Source organism: Neomonachus schauinslandi, chromosome 7, assembly GCF_002201575.2.
Source record: "Neomonachus schauinslandi chromosome 7, ASM220157v2, whole genome shotgun sequence".
Lineage (NCBI taxonomy): Eukaryota > Metazoa > Chordata > Mammalia > Carnivora > Phocidae > Neomonachus > Neomonachus schauinslandi.
In genome coordinates, this window is record NC_058409.1 from 53344339 (window position 1) to 53366641 (window position 22303).

General features: G+C 40.0%; 1 protein-coding gene across 2 annotated transcripts in view; it reads right to left on the bottom strand.

Annotated features, from left to right (window-relative positions):
- GFM2 (GTP dependent ribosome recycling factor mitochondrial 2) overlaps positions 1 to 22303 on the bottom strand; it is a 59149-nt gene that overhangs the window by 1278 nt on the left and 35568 nt on the right. Inside the window, exons 12-21 of one of the 2 annotated variants that reach the window (XM_021702001.1) lie at positions 22029 to 22177; positions 20091 to 20231; positions 19908 to 20007; positions 18032 to 18221; positions 14406 to 14482; positions 11746 to 11884; positions 7207 to 7386; positions 5346 to 5461; positions 800 to 982; positions 9 to 177 (exon numbers count right to left, since the gene is read on the bottom strand). In XM_021702001.1, coding sequence (XP_021557676.1) covers positions 40 to 177; positions 800 to 982; positions 5346 to 5461; positions 7207 to 7386; positions 11746 to 11884; positions 14406 to 14482; positions 18032 to 18221; positions 19908 to 20007; positions 20091 to 20231; positions 22029 to 22177 — 1413 coding nt within the window. In that variant the 3' untranslated portion in view covers positions 9 to 39. The remainder of the gene's footprint in view (positions 1 to 8; positions 178 to 799; positions 983 to 5345; positions 5462 to 7206; positions 7387 to 11745; positions 11885 to 14405; positions 14483 to 18031; positions 18222 to 19907; positions 20008 to 20090; positions 20232 to 22028; positions 22178 to 22303) is intronic. The other variant, XM_021702008.1, reaches the window with a different exon arrangement.

The following is a 22303-nucleotide window of genomic DNA, read 5'->3' on the forward strand; positions in this document are numbered from 1 at the left end:
ATACTTACTGAAAGTGCTTGTGAGGTTGTCTCCAAAGACCTAAAGCACCTGGGTCAAGCCACTTCGCCGGCTGAGCAGTGTAGTTTGGTCTTGAGGATTCATGGCTTGATAATGAGAGAGTTCTAAGGCAAAAGTAGCCGAGCCAGAGGTAAGCGTTCGAAGCACAGTTGAATAACCCTAATCAAAATAATTTACGTTAGTTACTAAATTTAAGCCTCATGTCTCTCTTCCTGCTGCTCTTTTCACCATCTTCAGGCAAGGGGATGATGTTACTCCTGTGACTTACGTAACCATTTTGTCAGGAACTATGTGATACCAAGATACTGTGGAGGGCAGGTAACTGAATAGTATGGGTATGCTTCAGAGGCACTCCCTGGACTCGGTGCTTGGAAGGGGAAAAAACGGCCACTGAGGCTGGTGCCAGTTTGGTACGCAGCACACATGATCCAGTGACCTGAGTTCAGACTTCCCATGCATCCCATTAAAGCCCTGATTGCCTACTTTTTTCAGCATAAATACCCCAGTATTAAAATACCCCAGTATTGGGGCGCCTGGGTGGCTCAGTTGGTTAAGCGACTGCCTTCGGCTCAGGTCATGATCCTGGAGTCCCTGGATCGAGTCCCGCATCGGGCTCCCTGCTCGGCAGGGAGCCTGCTTCTCCCTCTGGCCCTCCCCCCTCTCATGTGCTCTCTGTCTCTCTCATTCTCTCTGTCTCAGATAAATAAATAAAATCTTTAAAAAAAAAAAAAAAAAAATACCCCAGTATTAAAAAACAAAAAAAAAGATAATAATTACCTACCATAATCTCTGCTAAGGGAACAAATCCAGTAACAATTTTGTTTTCCTGACGAGTCTGGATTTCCTGAATGGTTCCTCTTCTTTGTGCCAGATCTGCCAGGACAGGGCTGAGGTAATCTCTCGTCACTGTCACCTCGAGATTCATCAGGGGCTCTAAAACTTGCTTATCAGCTTTCTTCAGAGCCTAAAGATTCATAAAAACTTAAATTTTGCCTGTCCTTGTAAGCCTAGAGCTCCAGCAAAAAGACATATAAGCCTGCTTTAACTGTCTATAAGAAATCAGGTACATGGCAAGGGGGTGCTTAGTACAGCTTGGTTATATAGAGCACCTACGAACACGTGGCCAGAGATACAAGGAAATAAAATGGTTTTCCCCTTCCAATCAAAGAATTTCTTTCTTGTTGACACCATGTGTTTTGTTCCTGATGCCTACTATAGATACAGTCTGTGTCAGGGCAAATCAAGAAATGTACTACAATAAGGTAGCAGAAACACATTCTCGACAAAAGGCAAGAACAAGCGGCACATAAATAACAGGCAAACTGAAAAAAGCCAGTGTGGCACAAAGGGCAAGTGAGTACCGGACGGAACAAACGAATTGGAGTCCCCATCAGACACAGTCTTTCCGACTACCACTACATCAGACAAATTGGTTAATGGGTTTTGGAGGGCATAAGCAAGCACTGTAAGTACCAGTGGGTTTGATTTTACAAGCTATCCTACTGTTGAAGCCTGCCAGAGTTCAAAAATAACAAAACCATTTCCTATAAATGCTAAGCTTCTGGTTATGAGGTTGGACTTAATTTAACAGAGACCTAGCAATGGAAACTAAGTAAGAGAGCTAGGGCTCTGGAATGGGCCTTCACCTTTACTGTTAACCGTTCATTATTCTGTTCCCACTCCACCACCACTCACTTCTCATTATTACTAAGGCCTTACAGGGGGCATTTTCACTGTCTGTATTAACTAAAGGTTGTGGGCCTTTAAAATCCTATTGTCCCTGATCAGTCACCATCTCCCCCACCTCTTCTCCTGCCCCTCCCCTGCACAATCATGAAAAATGGCCACATTACTAAAACCAGGAGTATATTCTCATTATTATCGAAATTTCAAAACATAGCATACATACATAGTAAAACAATCAGTTCTTCATAGCTTTAAACTCTAACCAACTGTGGGGCGCCTGGGTGGCTCAGGTCATGATCCCAGGGTCCTGGGATCAAGCCCCGTATTGGGCTCCTTGCTCGGCGGGGAGTCCGCTTCTCCCCCTGCTTGTGCTCTCTGTCAAATAAATAAAATCTTAAAAAAAATCTAACCACCTGAAATGACTCATCTAGAGAAAATGTATCTTAACGGTCCTTCTTGAATGAAAATACTACTAAAAAATAATGACCGTCAACAGCAAACAACTATATATCTTCTCTTTTTGCAGTTGCTACGCAGAGCTTCACATAATGTCTGTTGGGACAAAATAATGGAATGGGGAAAGGATTGAATGTTACATATGTAACTAAGATACACAGCTTCTGTCCTCAGTCGTCTTTTCACATTCTTTCTCTTGGATGTTTCAAAAACATCAATGTAGCTTCCTCAAAACCTTCATACTTCACACAGACTACAGTCTGAGTGCTCCAGCCCTGTACCCTACTGGCCTGCTTTAGGACAGTGTCCAAATACCCCACAGCAGCAGATGACCTCATCATTTCCTTCTGTAAACATTTTTCTCTGCTCTTTCCTATTTCTGTTGATGGCTTCATAATCTTCAATTCACCTGGTCAAACATCTTTGACTTTCTTTTCCCGAAGTAGCTATAAGATTTCCATTCCTATTGCCAATATCCTAGTTCAGACCCAGTCCATTCTCTGTCCCAGACTATCTCCTCCCTACCTCTAGTTCCTCCTATATTCCAGTGATTATACTGCCTGCTTCAAAAACCTGAAAATTTTCACCACTGTTCTCAAAACAAACCTCAAACTCCTCAGTGTAGTTTTGAAAGGTTTCTCTATGGCCTGACTCCATTCTACTTTTCCAACAGTTTTTCCCTACTACTCTGCATTCATCTTGATACTACAGTTGAAGGGACTCCTCAATATCTCCCTTTCTGGAATGCCCCCAAAATTCACAGCTCATATATTCCTTCCAAGAATCCTAATTCCCCAACTGCAACGATGTGGATGAAACTAGAGGGTATTATGCTGAGCAAAATATGTCAGAGAAGGTCAAATACCATATGTCACTCATATGTGGAATTTAAGAAATAAAACAGATGAACATAGGGGAAGGGAAGGAAAAATAAAAACAGGGAGACAAACCGTAAGAGACTCTTAGCTGTAGGAAACAAACTGAGGGTTGCTGGAGGGGAGTTGGGTGGGGGGATGGGGTTACTGGGCATGAAGGAGGGCACATGATGTAATGAACACTGGGTGTTATAAGCAACTGATGAATCACTCAATTCAACCCCTGAAACTAATAATACACTATATGTTAACTAAATTGATTTTAAATAAAAAATTAAAAATTCTAATTCCTCACTTCATTTTTACGACTCCCAGTCTGCTCTAATATTTTGGCTATTTGGATATAAAATTAATCCTCATAAATTTTTTTTTTTTTTTGGTTTTACTTATTTATTTGACAGCGAGAGAACACAAGCAGGGGGAGTGGCAGGCAGAGGGAGAGGGAGAAGTAGGCTTCCCACGGAGCAGGGAGCCTGATGTGGGGCTCGATCCCAGGACCGTGGGATCATGACCTGAGCCGAAGGCAGACGCTTAACTGACTGAGCCACCCAGGCGCCCCTCATCTTACAAACCTTAAGGTCCTTTGGTTCAAGACAAACATACATATCCCATTTGTGTCCATCTCAGTACACAGTGTACTGTAAGCTCAACAAAGATGGCTCAATAAATACAGGAAGCGTCATTAACTTCTAATAAGCAGAAGCTTCCCTACTAGATGAAGCTTAACAAGGCCTGCAGTACTTCTATCAGGAGTACTTCATGTATAAAAACTAAAGATTAAATGTAAGCCCCCATGAAGTTAATTAATGAACTTAATAAACAGACTATCCAACTCAGAAACACAGATTTTTAGAAGGCATATTAAGATTTTGAAGGACTGACCAATATAATGGGGCTTGGGGTTAACTTAGAAACAGGACATCTTTCAGGTTACTGTTAACTAAAACCAATTTAAAAAAATTATTGGAGGGGCGCCTGGGTGGCTCAGTTGGTTGGGCGACTGCCTTCGGCTCGGGTCATGATCCTGGAGTCCCGGGATCGAGTCCCACGTCGGGCTCCCTGCTCAGCGGGGAGTCTGCCTCTCTCTCTGACCCTCCCCCCTCTCATGCTCTCTATCTCATTCTCTCTCTCAAATAAATAAATAAAAATCTTTAATAAAAAAAAAAAAAAAAAAATTATTGGAAATACTCTCAACATTTTAATCATGACTGATTTACAGGTAATATTTCTAACTATGTGCTTAAGCAAACAATATTTAAATAATGCTTTTTGAATGTACAGGTTTTTTTTTTTTAAATAAAAGAATTTTAAGTAGCATGAACTTGAGGAGTGCCTGGGTGGCTCAGCTGAACAAGTGTCAGACTCTGGATCTCAGCTCAAATCTTGATCTCAGGGTCATGAGTTCAAGCCCCGCAGTGGGCTCCACACTGGGCGTAGAGCCTACTTAAAAAAAAAAAGTATGAACTTGAACGGACATAAATGAGACACTAAGTTCTACCTTCATAAGTCAGGGACTTAGGGTATTTACATTAGCTTCATAATTTTGGATTCAAATGAGCTGTAGAAAATCAAGCCTCAAACACAATCAAAAATTTTAGAATATTGTTTTAAAAAGCAAGTGCTTTAATGCAAATCAGTCACCTACAAAACTACAGTATTCCCACACTGAAAGGAATGCAGAGTCAGCATTTAGCACTAAGATCCTGTGAGTTAATTCAGCTCTGGTAGCTTACTGAGGCAAGACACTCAAGGACATGGAGGTAACCATGCCAAGAAGACTAGATTGCTTGATACTTTCGTAAGGTTAGGTGCTTATCCTGAACCTTTTCTTCCGCGAGACTTGTCTGATTTCAATGATCTTTGATTAAGGTAATCTTATTCAGATAAACAGGAACTCCGGAATTGGAACTAATACTGCATCTTCAATGTTCTTTCGATTATAGTCCATCTTGGGCCCGGCTGACCCCCAAAATGTCCCCTACTCAAACCACCACGCTGACCTCTAATAGGTATGTGTCTGGGAGGGGGAGACCAGAAATGCCAGGGAAGGAAACCTACCTCTTTGCCAAAACCAGAGGCTATTTCCTGGCCATAGTGCTAAACAGTAATTTTCTAGGTCCTCTTCCAATATAACCGTGGTGATGAAGAAGTCAAAGATGCCCCAAGGCAAGAACCCTTCCTGACTCTAGGGCCGAGAAGGCGACAGTACAAGTGTGAGGCCCTGCCAAGCACAGCTGCCCGAGCAGCAACGGTGCACTGCTGTCAGCACAGCCACCTTCGAGCAAGAAGGGTCACAGGACAGTCCTATACCTGTTGTAAGCATCTCGACACACAGGCAGAAATCATCGTCGTGGAGGTACCAGGACGAATGATCAGCGACTGTAAGGTAATGGCCACATCTTGAACTGGGGATCCGAGCAATGGTCCTAGGCAAGGGGAAAAACAACTGTGTTAGCACACAACATGCAATGAGGAGTAAAGACAGGGAGAGGACTTCTGGTTTCCAGTTCACGTAAGCAGCTTAGAAGTTGTCACTCTGACCCAGCAAGTAAGGCAACTCTTCTCGGATCCGTAAGAGAGGAGAAGACAAAGGACAAACTCACTGCCCCAAACACTCGAGAGACAGGTGAACACCAGAAGTCACAGCTTCCTAGAACAGAGGCTCACTAGCCCAGGGACCACCACCAGGGTGGGAAATCCTCAACTATAATTGATGAACTGCTGGAGGCTCAGGGTGGACAAGTCTGGGAGGTAAGAACGCCAAGGGGACCCAGTCATACATAAATCATAAGGGGGACCCCCCCCCCAAATTTTTTGAGATTTACCTGCAGGAGCTCAAGCAGGTTCTCACCATAAGTATCAGAGAAAAAGCCCCTTATGCTTCTGACAGAAGGGTAAAGAAACCATTCTGAAATACTCCAGAACACACTGTTCGTACAAAGGCCTGCTGTCAGGGGAAACTAGTTAACTAGAGCCTAACCAGCAGGTCCAGCATTAGCAGGACCTAACCAACTTGACTGAAGTACCAAACTCCAGTCCACCTTAGCCATCCTGTCCAACCTGAGGCCAGCAGAAAAAAAAAAAAAAAGGAAAAAAGAAACGTGCAGTTCCTAGTCTAGAGGCATGGGCTCACTATAAGACTGAGTCTTAATCCTAGGATTAGAGAATGCTTCCCTTCCCCAACACCTGACCTCCACATTACTAAAGGCATGTTTACAGCCATTCCTTTTACCCAGTACATCGTGTCTGGCCATCAGGAAAACATTACAAGGTATATTAAAAAGCAAAAGCACAATATGAATACAGAACATGCATCAGAACCAGACACGGTAAGGATGTTGTAATGATCCCATCACATGACTGATAATGCTAAGGACTCAGAGTAGACCACATGCAAGAACAGACAGATGGGCAATTAAAGCAGAGAGAGAGAGGGGGGCGCCTGGGTGGCTCAGTTGTTAAGCATCTGCCTTAGGCTCAGTTCATGGTCCCAGGGTCCTGGGAGCGAGCCCAACGTCAGGCTCCCTGCTCGGCAGGAGGCCTGTTTCTCCCTCTCCCACTCCCCCTGCTAGTGTTCCCTCTCTCGCTGTGTCTTTCTCTGTCAAATAAATAAAATCTTTAAAAAATAAATAAAAATTAAAAAATAAAGCAGAGAGAGAGGGAAGTCCCAAAAAAGAACCAAAAACAAATGCTTGAAATCAAAAACAGTAAAATAAATGAAGAATGTCTTTGATGGGCTTATAAGTAGACTGGACACAGCTGAAGAAAGTACTGAGTTAGAAATTGTATCCATTGCCCCACATCTGGCTCCTTGCTCAGAGGGGAGCCTGCTTCTCCCTCTGCCTGCCGCTCTCCCTGCTTGTGAGCTCTCTCTGACAAATAAAAAAAATCTTTAAAAAAAAAAAAAAAAGAAATTGTATCCATAGAGACCTCTAGAACTGTGAAAAGCAAACTGAAGACTGGGGAAAAAAAAAAAAAAAACTCCCACCCAGAACAGAATATCCAAGCACTGTGGGACAATGGAAAAAGGTGTAACATACACATAATCAGAAGAGATACTAAGAAAACACTGCCGAAGCTGGAAAGAAGGACAGAAATAATCTATGATATTAGGAGTGACTTCAGTGGTCGACTTGTGATACTAAAGCTTACTCTTATTTCAGTACCTTACCTTGGAGGCATGCACTGTGAATTCCATTTTCAATGGCCTCTTGGGAGACCTTCAGAAGGTCTTCACTAACACCTGCAGCATACTTGATAACTGGCGTAACAGAGGATGTTTCAATTGGTTTTACTTCCAGTTCTACAGTCACAAGATGCCGTTTGTCTCCTAAAGTTCTATCTAAGGTATCTATAAACAAATTGATTATAGTACTTCAGAGATTTGTTCCAGAAAGTTACCAAGATGCTGCAACTTGCAAAATTACAGTCAACGAGTTCAAAGTCTCATAGAAGATAAAGTGGGAGAAAATATTACAATGGTACTAAATGCAATATAAACACGACAGAGTAAAAAGTTCTGCCAAGGAAGCATTTGTTTCTGTGTTTACCAATGTTAGAAGCCAGGTGTGAATCACTAATTAATACTGCTTCAGTGCTGAGATGTGTTAAGTCAGATCATCCCACAAGTTTTGATATGCAGATGACACATTTAAACTTTTTGAAATATCTTATGTGACTGAAATTCTTTTAATTGCACAGCTTTAACTGTAAAACATTTAGAGTACAAAAGGTTATCTAATGAAAATTAAAAGGCTCTTTTAATTCTGTCAACCCACAAACTGCTAAATTCCATATTCTACCAGTAATGTTTTATGCATTTATGATTTTTCTCAAACTAGTGACTTTTTTTAAAGATTGAAAACAGTATCTCTAGGGGCGCCTGGGTGGCTCAGTCAAAAGCGTCTGCCATCAGCTCAGGTTATGATCCCAGGGTCCTGGGATCGAGTCCTGCAATCGGGCTCCCTGCTCAGTGGGAAGCCTGCTTCTCCCTCTCCCACTCCCCCTGTGTTCCCTCTCTCGCTGTGTCTATCAAATAAATAAAATATTAAAAAGAAAAAAAAAGGAAACCGTATCTCTCATTTGCTAACAACTTCCATCTGTCACCAATCTCCAATATTTTACTAAAACAAAACTATGCTGTATTTATGTGAGGGACCATGTAACAGAGTAACATACAGCGCAAATTAAAACTAAAAATTATAGCCTACAATTCTTCTTTATGATCCCTTTTTAAGCTAATTTTTATATTATGAAATATTTTTTATTTAAGGGAGCATTTATGAAACCTAAAACTTCTCAGAAATAGACCAGGGGCACCTGGGTGGCTCAGTCATTAAGCGTCTACCTTCAGCTCAGGTCATGGTCCCAGGGTGCTGGGATCGAGCCCCACATTGGCTCCCTGCTCAGCGGGAAGCCTGCTTTTCCCTCTCCCACTCCCCCTGCTTGTGTTCCCTCTCTCGCTGTGTCACTTTCTGTCAAATAAATAAATAAGATCTTAAAAAAAAAAGACCATTACCAGTAACCTACAAGACTTCCGAAGCAACCCCATCATGATGTAATCATTCCTATGATTTTCCTTAGTCATATTACATATGCATGTATCCCTACACAATACAGTTCATGCTGCTGTGTTTTGAATTTGTTATTCTACTATGTACCCTGCAACTTGCTTCTTTTGCTTCACATTTTTCCTAAGATTTTATTTATTTTTAAGATTTTATTTATTTATTTGACAGAGAGAGACAGCGAGAGAGGGAACACAAGCATGGGAAGTGGGAGAGGGAGAAGCAGGCTTCCTGCCCAGCAGGAAGCCCGATGCAGGGCTCGATCCCAGGACCCTGGGATCATGACCTGAGCTGAAGGCAGACGCTTAACGACTGAGCCACCCAGGCGCCCCAGATTTTATTTCTTTGAGAGAGAAGGAGAATGAGAGAGGGTGGGAAGGGCCAAGGGAGAAGGAGAAGCGATGTGGGGCCTGATCCCAGGACCCTGGGATCACGACCTTAGCCAAAGGCAGATGCTCAACTGACTGAACCACCCAGGTGTCCCCTGCTTCACATTTGTGGGTGCTCTGGGGTGATGCATATCTACGTAGCTCATTCTTTTTCATAGCTGTATAATATTCTATGGTATGAATACAGTACAACTTACACTTTTCCTGTCCATAAATATTTGGCCTGTTTTTTTCTACTTACGGGTTTTTTATTACAAGGCTATTATGAAAATTTTTATCTCTCAGTGCACATGTGTAAGAGTTTCCCTAGGGTATACACCCAGGAAAAGAATAGCTGAGTAATAAAGTCTGCACACAGTCAACTTCACAAGGAAGGTACCAAATTGTTTTCATAGTGGTTATATAACTTACACTCCCACCAGAAGTTTTTAGGAGTTTCCATTGCTCAACATCTCACCAACACTTGGCACGTCTGACTTAATTCCTGCCAATTCTATTGGTATAAAATAGTATCTCATACTTTTAACTTGCATGATCCTAATCATTACTGATATTAGAAATCTCTTTATGTTTGTCTGTTTCTAGCTTAATTAGTATCATAACCACTGTGGCTTTATAATACGTATTCATGTCTGATACACTTCTTTGGGTTAATTCGGTAGCTTCACAATATTTAGTCTCCTTATCTATGAATACTATGGTTGTCCATTTAACTTGGTCTTTTTAATATCTAACTTTTTTTAATTTTTTGGATGTACACAATGTCAACCTGCCCCTCATTAGTGATGCATCATCATATTGCTACAGCGTCTACTTACTAGTTTTTACCTTGAAACTAATAAGCAATCTGTGCGGAGACCCTTTAAAGACTATGCAAATATGCTGCTCCTCAAGATACCCAATATTTAACAATCAGAATAGTTGCAAAATGACTATTTTTCTACTCCAACCCTCCTCCTCAGCATCTAACAGTCAGCAGTTGGCATTCCACTCTAAGGAAGAACCCCCTCTTCTTCCTCATCTGTTTATCTATTATCAGTAGGGACTCATGAATCCCTACTTTGTCTCAATGGCCTATATACTAGACTTAAATGCTATTCTAGGGGCGCCTGGGTGGCTCAGTCGTTAAGCGTCTGCCTTCGGCTCAGGTCATGATCCCAGGGTCCTGGGATCGAGCCCCGCATCAGGCTCCCTGCTCCGCGGGGAGTCTGCTTCTCTCTCTCCCACTTGCCCTGCTTGTGTTCTCTCTCTCGCTGTGTCTGTCAAAATAAATAAAATCTAAAAAAAAAAAAAAAAAGCTATTCTAATTCATTCAGATATGGCCAGTAGAGCCTCTTCAAGTTGGTTCCTATGGCCTTATGACATTCCCTCATCAATATTGAGCATTTCTTTTCAACTAAAATACCATAATGTTCTATTGCCTGCTTATTCTTGATGGTCTCTTGTTCCTTACTAATACTTTCTATCTCCTTTTATTTCTTCAAAAATATACTCCTTTTATATCCTGCATCCAATAATTCCAATATCAGAAGCCTCTGCTGTTCTGACTGATGCTTTTTCTACTACCTTTTTGCTCATTGTGCCTTTTCTCATGATTTTGTAACTTTAAAGTATTTTTTGAATTGTGATTTAATTCTCCTTTATCTATGGGATTTTTCTTTGAGGAATGGATTAAAGATACATTTATCTAGAGGCCCCATGTTTGTTTTTTCCAGGATCCTTGGCTGCCCAGCAGGAAGCCTGCTTTTCCCTCTCCCACTCCTCTGGCTTGTGTTCCTGCTCTCACTATGTCTCTGTCAAATAAATAAATAAAATCTTAAAAAAAAAAAAAAAAAAGAGAAAGAAATCTTCATATCACTTGCTTCTACATTCTGCTTGTTTAATTTTTCAAGTTTTACTGAAAAGTAACCACCTGGCCTTTTTTATAAATCACTGAGTTTCATTTAATTATCCTTAACATCTTTTCTCTATTATTTTTTCAGAAATTTCTCCATGTTTATTCCTTGGGGAAAAGCAGTGATTGTCATGTTCCTATGCTTAAGAAAACCAAACTGAAACTATCATATATAGAAAAAACATGAATTCTTAAATTTTGGGACAGAAATATATAAACTGTACTTTCTCAAGAACATCATCAGCATAATATTACCATATTTATTAAATAGATGAAATTATTTTGCACTCACTTTGTAGAGTAAAAATAACACATGAACTTCAAATTCTTACACTCATTCTGGTAGTGAGGATTAGTATGAGCCACCTACACCAAGGCCTTAGTCTAGCCCATGACCACCACTGAAAAGCGTATTTGTTTGGTAAGGGCTCATCGTTTGATTGATGTAATGAATGGTAAAGAAGACAACTGGGTTAAAACAAAACAGAACAAAATCCCCCCAAAAATAATAAAACACACACATAAAACCTATGCCCGGGGTGCCTCAGTGGCTCAGTCAGTTAAGCGTCTGCCTTTGGCTCAGGTCATGATCCTAGGGTCCTGGGATCAAGCCCGAGGTCTGCCCATTTCCCCCTAGTTGGGCTCCCTGCTCAGAGGGGAGCCTGCTTCTCTCTCTCCCTCTGCTGCTCCCTCCCTGCTTGTGCTTGCCCTCCCTGTCAAATAAATAAATAAAATCTTAAAAACAAAAAACCCTATGCCCACTGATGGAAGATACTAGTGACTGTGAACCCTGCTTTCAGAAAACAGGTCCTGGAGAGAGAGAAACAAAAATAGCAAATTCTAAATGTTTTACTTTTTACCTGTGGCATGAACTGCATTTAGGATGGTCTCTCGGTATGCCACCTGGAGAGGCCCTAGATAGGTTTCCAGTCCATATTCCCTCTTGATTCGGTCATGAATAATCTCGATATGTAGCTCCCCCATACCACAGAGGACAGTCTGGTTAAAAGAGGAAGAAAATAAAACCATCAAAGAAAAAATTATGTTTATCACAAAATACTATATAAAGGTATGATATCAATATTATTTTTCATTCCTGACAAACCGAGTTTCTTTGCAATTTTTTTTTGGCACCTCTTCAAAACAGTTTTTAACTTTTCTGAGTGGGTAAGTCAATGAAAAGTGAATTGCTGGGGCCCCTGGGTGGCTTAGATGGTTAAGCGTCTACCTTCGGCTCAGGTCATGATCTCAGGGTCCTGAGATCGAGCCCCATGTCAGGCTTCCAGTTCAGCAGGATGTCTGCTTCTCCCTCTCCCTCTGCCTCTCCCCCCTATTTGTGCGCTGTTTCTCTCTCTCTCTCAAATGAATAAATAAAAAATCTTAAAAAATAATAAAAAATAAAAAAAATAATAGTGAATTGCTGGGGCGCCTGGCTGGCTTAGTTAGTAGAGCACGTAACTTTTTTTTTTTTAAAGATTTTTTTAAAATTTTATTTATTTATTTGAGACAGAGAGAATGAGAGAAAGAGAGCACATGAGAGGGGGGAGGGTCAGAGGCAGAAGCAGGCTCCCTGCCGAGCAGGGAGCCCGGTGCGGGACTCGATCCAGGGACTCCAGGATCATGACCTGAGCCGAAGGCAGTCGCTTAACCAACTGAGCCACCCAGGCGCCCGAGCATGTAACTCTTGATCTCAGGGTTGTGAGTTCAAGGCCTATGTTGGGCATAAAGCTCAGTTAAAAAAAAATTTTTTTTTAATTTAAAAAGTGAATTTCTAGGCTATTTTGTCCTTATTACAAGACAGTTTAAACAGGCAGGTAGCACCTAGCTACAACTGCTGTACTTCTAATATAAAGTTAAAGAAGCGGATTACTTGGGAAAAACAAGTTGTAGAACAATACGAATTGAATGACTTGTTATAATCTATATCTATGTCTAGATATCTATATATGGAAAAAATATACTGTGCTTTATTTATAACATAGCACAGCAGAAGACATTTGGGTAGTGTGAAACGTTATTCACATTTTCAGTGGTTACCTGTGTAAAATAGAATGGAGAAAAAGGGAAACTTTAATTTTGTACTTTGTGGGGCACCTGGGTGGCTCAGTCCGTTGAGCGTCTGCCTTCAGCTCAGGTCATGATCCCGGGGCCCAGCGTTTGAGCCCCACATCAGGCTCCCTGCTCAGCAGGGAGCCCGCTTCTCCCTCTCCCCGCCCCTGCTCGTGCTCTCTCGCTCTCTCTCAAATAAAGAAATAAAATCTATTTTTTTTTTTTTTAAGATTTTATGTATTCATTTGAGAGAGAGAGAGACAGTGAGAGCAGGAACACAAGCCGGAGGAGTGGGAGAGGGAGAAGCAGGCTTCCTGCCAAGCCGGGAGCCTGATGCGGGGCTCGATCCCAGGACCTTGGGACCATGACCTGAGCCGAAGGCAGACGCTTAACTGACTGAGCCACCCAGGTGCCCCTAAAGAAATAAAATCTTTAAAAAAAAAAAAAAAAAAATTTGTACTTTGTACCCTTGTGTATTATTTATTTTAAAAAAAATGTATTGGCGTTTTTTAAATGAAGGTTTTAAAATAAAAAGTTTAACTGCTTGTTGTATCCTTCAGCATTAATTAAATTACCACCTCAATTAGCTGGCATTTGGGAAATAAAATACTCCCTGTTTTAAAGATTAAATCAGTTTATCCTTAAAGGCTAATTTATAACCTTTTAAAGGAACTTTTTCTAAAATCTTAGATAAACTTTACCTGCCTTCCTAAAAAGACGACGCAGAATGGAACATGTGTTCTTCTACTGTAATGTAATATATACAAACTTCTTACCACCTACTTTAGCTCTACTTCCTCCCAACTGTGTTAGGATGTAAGCAGTCACTTCTCCCCCACCTTAGGTGAGTTAGTGACATTAAGAGCACCTTTGCATCCTCCCTTTAGTATGCTGAATCTATAAACCTTAGCATTAAAGGGTCAAGACTTTGTCTTAGGGTTGAACCTTATTTCAAAATTTCACAAAGGCTGTCTTCTGGAAAGCTGAAATGATAAAGAATGGTTTAGGTAAGTGAGGTATAATTAATTATATTGAGAAACTAATAGCTTGACAGTCAACATAATAATCAGAAATTTCTACTATGAGGGCGCCTGGGTGGCTCAGATGGTTAAGCGTCTGCCTTCGGCTCAGGTCATGATCCCGGGGTCCTGGGATCGAGTCCCGCATCGGGCTCCCTGCTCAGCGGGGAACCTGCTTCTCCCTCTGCCTCTCTGTCTCTTATGAATAAATAAATAAAATCTTAAAAAAAAAAAAAATTTCTACTATGAGAGAACCAAAAGAGAAAGTTTTTTCTTTCAGGGGCATGAACCAATCATGTTTTAGATATATGCATTTAAACACACACACACACACACACACACACACACTATTGAAAGATTTCTGGGGTTAAGTAATAAAATGCGTACCTGTCCAGAGTATCACACACACACACAATTGAAAGATTTCTGGGGTTAAGTAATAAAATGCGTACCTGTCCAGAATCAGGATCCAGCTTCACTTTCAAACTGGGATCTTCACGCTGAAGGCATTTCAGTGCATAATCCAAATCTAAGGATAAACAGTAACTGTTAACCTTCACATTTCATTTTTTAGATAATGTAACATGTGTTCAAGTGGGGGAAAAAAATGAACAAGCAAACAAATTTTGAAAAAGAACATTTCAAATGGCTATAAATGCTTTTTAGAGAATAAAAAAAGATGGTTATGATAGTGATAGGTTATCTGAGACTGAATGATCTGGGAAGGCCTCTCCAAGATAATTTAGATGAAGACACAGAAAAGAATGGCCATGTATGCAAAATCCTGAAGAAAAGAATACCAGACACAGGATATGGCTGTGCAAGGAATGGTTTTGCTAATGGAAAAATAACAAGATGGCCAGGGTAGCTGGATTATTAGTGGGTAAAAAGAAGAGTAGCATCTGATGAGGGGAAGGTGTGGCAGGAATCACATCATGTAAGGTTTTGTAAGCCAGGGTGAAGAGTTTAAATCTCCAATGGGAAGCCACTGAAGGGTGTTAAGTGGGACAGTAACCATCTGATTATGTTTTGCAAAGATCAATCTAGGAGCTGACAAAAAAGCAAAATGCCTTCAGAAACAGAAGCAATAATGAGAAATTGGCAAAAGGAAACTAAATTACATCGTGAATAAAGAGATGCTAATATGATCACTCTATGATGAATTATCACACCCAAAGAGGAAGAATATGTTATTTACGTCAAATATGGCATCTTAAGTGATACTAATATAATCAATTAACTATTAAGTATATTCTCCCTCTCTACAAAAGATGTTAGAAGTTTCACAAAGTGTGGCTCAAGAAAAGAGCTGAGCAATGGATTAATGAATCAACCTTACCAGCCACACATTTAAGGTGGTCTTAGGGATATAAACTTCTAGACATACACTGTCCAAGTAGTAGTCAACTAGCCATCTCATTAGGATATTACTAGTCTAAACTGACATGTGCTCTAAGTATAAAATACATACTAGGTTTCAAACACTTAATATGAAAAAAAGTAAAATGCCTCATTAATTTTTATACTGATTATATGTTGAAATGGTACTATTTTGATATACTGGGGTAAGTAAAATGTATCATCAAAATTAATTTTGCTGGTTTACTTTTTCTTAATGTGGCTCTAATTTTAGATTAAAGTGGATGTTGTATTTCTATTGCACAGTGCTCTTCTAGACTCCTGACATCCCGAAGTCAGGTTCAAGGACCAGCAACACTGGCAACACCTGGAGCCTATTAGAAATACAAAATCTCACATTCCAGACTGAATCAGAGTCTGCACTTAACAAGAATTCCAAGAGATGTTTTATACACATTGAGGTTAAGGGGCATTATTTTAGATAATACCTTATTTTCAGATTTTCAAAGAAAGAAATAATGCTTATGACACTGGAGCTTTTGGAATGAAAACATAGTAACTTTACTGTAAATAAATTCATTCAAAGTATTTATAAAGAATATTTATAAATCTATCCTTCAGGAGTTTATTGGGATGAAAACAGGGTGTCAAGTGCTAAAAAAGGACTACGGGGTAAATACAATGGAGGGCCAGAAAAAAGAATATGTAGATCTACATGAAAGAAATCCAAGAGAGACTCTAGGAAGTCCCCTGCCCTGTGGGGCTTAGGACCTCTAAGCTAATGCCCATTAATGAGACTTACTTTGGACATCACAAACTTTTTCCCTCAAGAAGTTAAAAGCGGAGGCGTTAGATTTAAAATTGGCTGGTGCTACTTATCTGTAGGCCCACAATTTGAATTCATGTACTACACTATGTTTGAAATGACTTTCAAATATATTTTTAAAAACTCAGATTATTTTGTTTGGGCCGCCCCTGCTCTAAAGTGCCTGACTACACCTGACAGAACTAGCATGGGTCAACTGTGATGTAACTGGACAGCCGGATCCTCCTCCACTGGAGTCAAGACTATGTTTAGTTGGCCTCAGGGCATTTTAAGCTGAAAAGAACACTGCTGCGGCACTCATTTTAACTTAATTGCTATTCCTTTACCAACTGGACAAGCACAGACCTAGTTTCCTTCAGTATTTGGGGGCTATCTTAGACCAGTACTCAGACCTTTCTTTTGTGTGAACTCCAGCTAGACTGGTGCGGAACTGGAACCCCTAACTTGGCTAGGGATCTTCTTCTTTCTTTCCCCCTTGGTACTCGAGACGACATGGGGAGGCAGTAAATGGTTGCTTTCATTTTTCAATCATCTGTCCAACTTGTTTTCAAGGGGAAAAAATGGCTTCTAATGCCACCTGTAGAACTAGGTTTGTCCTTCAACAATTTAATATAGGAATTCAGTGAGAGCCTCAAAAAGAAATGATGCTTGAGATGAGATTTTCTAAAGAAAGAGTAAAGGTTTTCCAGGTGGATACAGTCAGGGCATGCCATCATAACACAAGACAGACCAAATTAAAAGAAACAGCAATGCAAAAAGAGCATGGTATCTTCAGGAAATTGGAACTAAGTATAAGGTGTGAGTATCCTGTTTCGTTTTTGTTTGGTGAAAGAAGAGGGTTCAGAATGAAGGAGGAAGTTTCAAGAAATGAGGCCAGGCAAGAAGACTGGTATCAGAGACTGCTAGTGGTCTTCCACTCTATTCTGCTGCTGTCTAGCTTTTTAAAAGACTGCATTTATCAGACTCCCTTGCAACTGAGTGGCCATATGTCTAAGTGATAGCCAATGACACAGAAGAAATCTTAAAAGGGAAAGGAACACATCTTCCTCCTCCTTACTCCATTCCTCTGTCAGGAACTCTACTGTGATGCCAAAGGCCCTAGCAGCCATCATGCTATAACTAAGGATAGGAACTATGCACTCAGAGAGTCAGGGCAGAAAAATTTGGAGGCTGGGTGCCTGATGACATTGCAGACTCAACCTCTATCCCCTGGGCTACCAACTCAAGGCATATTTTACAAGGGAGAGAAATATACTTTTCATCATTAAAGCAACTGTTATTTGAGGGGGTTTCTGTAATATGTAACAAAAACTAATTGGAAATAATAACAGCTGAAACCATGATATTTATATAGCATATTAAGGAATTTGGATTTGTGCTGTAAGTAATGAGAAGCCACTGAAGATTTCTGAGTAAACAGGCTAAAGAACGAAGTACACAACACAAAAAGGTCAAACAACATTAACTATAGTATATAAATATCTTCACTGAGTTCTAAAGGTTGAGCCAGAAAACAAGGAAAAGGAGCATTTTATCAATGGTGATGACAAAATGATCAGTTATGAATCAGTAACTATCTAATGTATTACTGTAACTGGAAGGGCAGTCCTGATGCCAGTTACTTAGAATGCCACAGAAAGCACCACAAGAACAAGAGTAAGGAAGAATATGATATGCAAAAAATGGCCAAGATCTAAGAAAAGAATAAAAGGAGTTTGTAAAAATCAAAACATCTTAAATAAAAAAACGAGACTAATCACAAGTAATACTTATCCATAAATTCTGATAAAATTGAACTCACATCATGAAAGAAATCTTTTTAAAGTATAACATAACTGTTTCTATCTAAATTATCAGAGCACTAATTAATTAATACACTAAAACTATTTGTACCTGGCTGCCTAGCCACTGAAGGGGGCTCTATGGTACAGAAGAAAACAGGTTCTGGAATTTCCACTCCAGCCAATAAAAGTCTCTCTGCTTCACTGTTTTGTCTAGGCTTCTTTTCTCCTTCCCTTTCGGCTCGACGAGCTGCAGCTAATGCACTGGACTTGGATGACACAATGGTGTCCCCAGTGGCAGTCTGTAAGCAAACAAGATGCTTTAGAAGAAAACAGCCTCCTGGCGAGCACTCAGCTCACCACCAGGATTCACCAAATAGAAAAATTTTCATGTGACGCTTCCAACAGAGACAAATTCATAAAGCTCATTATAACTTTGCAGAGGTAAAGCTAATTTAACTTCTGTACCAATTCTATCCAAAACACTGCTATAAAATCCTAACAACACGGGCGCCTGGGTGGCTCAGTTGGTTAAGCGACTGCCTTCGGCTCAGGTCATGATCCTGGAGTCCCGGGATCGAGTCCCGCATCGGGCTCCCTGCTTGGCAGGGAGTCTGCTTCTCCCTCTGACCCTCCTCCCTCTCATGTTCTCTGTCTCTCATTCTCTCTGTCTCAAATAAATAAATAAAATCTTTAAAAAAAAAAAAAAACCCTCACACACACACACACACACTACACAACCAAAATTCATCTGGTGAAACAAATGTACGTTCCTAAATTTTCAATCATGTCAAAATAGGTTACTTCTGCTAGAAGTCCATTATAGAGTTTTACCACCAGTAAAAATTTATTACTGTTATACAAAAAATCTGCTATTAACTAAAATAAGCAATTAACCAGAATTCTCTAGACCATGCAAAATTGATAGCTTCCTTACAGACTCCAGTTATTTTTAAAACTATAATTTCCCTTTTAAACTTTAATATTACAAAGCTCTGTACCAGCTTCCTTCTCTGTAAAGGTATTCCTACTGAAGCAGTATTTCACATGTATTTGTGTAACTCCTTCAAATATGTACATGGAGCTCCTGCCTTTGGGTGGACAGAAGATTTTTTCAATGCTATAATCCAATATTTGGACTGTGGAAATTTTATTATTATTATTTTAAAATATTTATTTGAGAGTGAGAGAGCATGAGCAGGGGGGAGAGGGAGAAGGAGAAGCAGACTCCTCGCTGAGTAGGGAGCCCGATGTGGGGCTCAATCCCAAGACGAGGGATGTGCTGAAGGCAGACGCTTAACCGACTGAGCCACCCAGATGCCCTGAACTGTGGAAATTTTATACTAAAGGGATCCTAAATCCTGCACTTAACCATAAAGAAGTTAAAAAATGTTCAAAGTAACAATGGTTATCCTAAATGCCAAATATACCAAAGTTTAATGAGAAAATGTATTCAATTTGATCCATATATAAATGAAATGTCCTTATAGTTTTAACCTAGCAAAAACACATAACGCATCAACTATTTTCATGCATTCAACTGACAAAAGTTATGCGTGATGGGCACTGATCTAGGGACTAAAACGAACAAAAGAAACTTAAAATCCTTGCCCTCATGGAGCCTTCACTGGCAAAATATCTTCAGTTACTATCTGGATTGGTTATAAGGTTAAACTGTCAGCAGTGATCAAGGCAGGAAAAAACCTCAATAACAAAATATTAAACTTAAAACACAGGTATGTACCCATGAATATTGTTTTACTTGAATTTGAACGTTACACAAATATAATCCATACTGTTGACAGTCTTCTGTAATTTTCTTTCTTTCTACTATGAGATTCAACCATGTTGATGAATACGTTCCAATATTCATTACCCCACTACTGATGGCTATTTGGATTGTTTGTGGATTTTTGCTACTGCAAAATAACTGCTTTTAATTAAATATTTAAGCTATTATTTCCTAGAGAAACCATCTGGTCGCTTACATGTTTAAGGCCAACAGTCAAAGCAATGTTACCAGCAGTCAGTGAAGGGATTTCTATATGTTGGTCAGCAAATGGCAAAAGGAGACGACTTATTCTCTCCCTGTAAAAACCATGATTCGTATTAGTAAAAGAATTTTTAAAGAAATGAGTGCAGTTTTAGAAATAACCTAAACTTCTACTTACGTGCAGTTTCCATTAATATTATAGATGGCCAACTGGGGTTTTATCATGCCTGAGTAAATGCGCATAAACACCAGTGGTCCCCGCTGCTTGTCATGAAGAACTTTAAATGCCAGGGCACATAAGTCACCCTTATACCACTGCCTACAAATTGAGACATTCCAGAAAAACCTTTAAAATACACTTCCCATGTATCTATGCAGATCAGATCAGAATCATTGTACAAACTTAACCTTAATGTCCTCCCTCATATCTTCTAGTTTAGCTACTCAGACTGATTAAATAATGTCAGTACTAATTACCTCCCTTCCTCCACCTGACTGAATTATTTAATGGAGATCTTTTAATTAATTCCTCAAAACTAAAAATAATAGATTCTCTCCCAAATATTACCTCTATTTGCAAGTAATTCCACTGCATAGAGTTCATTCCGCAGAAAATATACCTAGGGACATCATACTACTTCTCACAAAAGCCTGTACAGGGTATATATATATACAGGTAGATGCTTTCCAATCACTACTTTCACTCCCACTTTCTTTCCAGTTGCATAACCATAGAAATCTACACTATAAACTTGAATTTGTTTACACAGCCAACATTCTTACAGACTGATGTCCTTAAATTAACGTGCACTGTTAAGTTTCAGAAAGCCTGAATCCCTCTGAAATTGCCAAATTTTGTGCATAGGTACATATTTTTCCTGAGGAAAAGCTCCAGGTTCTCAGTGGTTTCAAAGGAGCCCATGAATCAAAGTAGGTGAGACACTTCTATTACAGAACTTCTCCCCTCTTATCCCTATTCTCTCCAACTTTTTTTTTTTAAAAAAAAAAACATTTGACAGAGAGAGAGACAGCGAGAGAGGGAACACAAGCAGGGGGAGTGGGAGAGGGAGAAGCAGGATCCCCGCCAAGCAGGGAACCCGATGTGGGGCTCAATCCCAGGAACCCGGGACCATGACCCAAGCCGAAGGCAGATGCCCAATGAGAGAGCCACCCAGGCACCCCCCTTTTCTTTTAATTTTAGTGAAAACTTACAAGAGTCTGCCATACACTAGGCACTGTTCCATATGCTTTATCAATTTTAACTCATTTGATTCTTGTAACAATCCAGTGAGATAGGTCCTATTCTCTGCATTTTACAGGTGAGAGGTTAAATAACTTGGAAGAGCTGGGATTTAAATCCAGGCAGTACACAGTCCATGCTCATAATTACTTCACCATTAATACATCTCCAACTGAGAGATATGAAAAGTGATTAATACCCTACTTAAAGGATTAAAGTCCATTCCTGCCTGCCATTTTGTACAACGCTCACTCAGATTTTAGAGGATTTTTTACTAAGTACAAAGCTGTTAGTGACAAGAAAAGTAAAACAATGACCTTTCTTTACAGCCACAAAGTATTTTGAGCTTATTAATCTTGAGGGGCGCCTGGGTGGCTCAGTCATTAAGCGTCTGCCTTCGGCTCAGGTCATGATCCCAGGGTCCTGTGATCGAGTCCAACATCGGGCTCCCTGCTCAGCTTCTCCCTCTCCCACTCCCCCTGCTTGTGCTCCTCTCTCGCTGTGTCTCTCTCTCTCAAATAAATAAATAAAATCTTTTTTTAAAAAAATCTTGATATCTAGTATAAACATATTTACAGAAAATTTATCAAACATCCCACTATATTTTTTTTTAAACTAAGACAACATGGTAAACACTTGTACTTTTATACAGCAAAAAAGCCACACGTTCTACCTCCATCTGTAAACATAGCAGGTTACAAAAGATAATGACAAATTTCCTTTCAAATAAAATTTCATCTAGCTCTATATTATTTACAATTATATCCTTCACCAATGTTATTCAAAAAATGGTGATTCAACTACTCTTTGGAAACAAGAACTATCTGCCTGTTTTTTCAAGGCTATAAGATTTTAATCTATTACTTGCATACTCACAGAAATTCATAGTTGCGCTCTTCGGGTGAAGGCAAGTACATGGTAATAGCATCTAACAAGGGCTGGACCCCTTTGTTTTTCAGGGCACTTCCACAAAGCACAGGCACTGCTGTCTGAGCCAGTGTTACTCTGTGTATTGCAGTCTGTAGCTATAAAGCAGAGACGTAAGTATTCCGTGTGCAGTATACTGGCCTCTAACAAAGTATCTCAGAATTAGATGCCCTCGCCAACCAATCATGTAAAACAGAAATACTAAGCACACTTCCATCATTTTT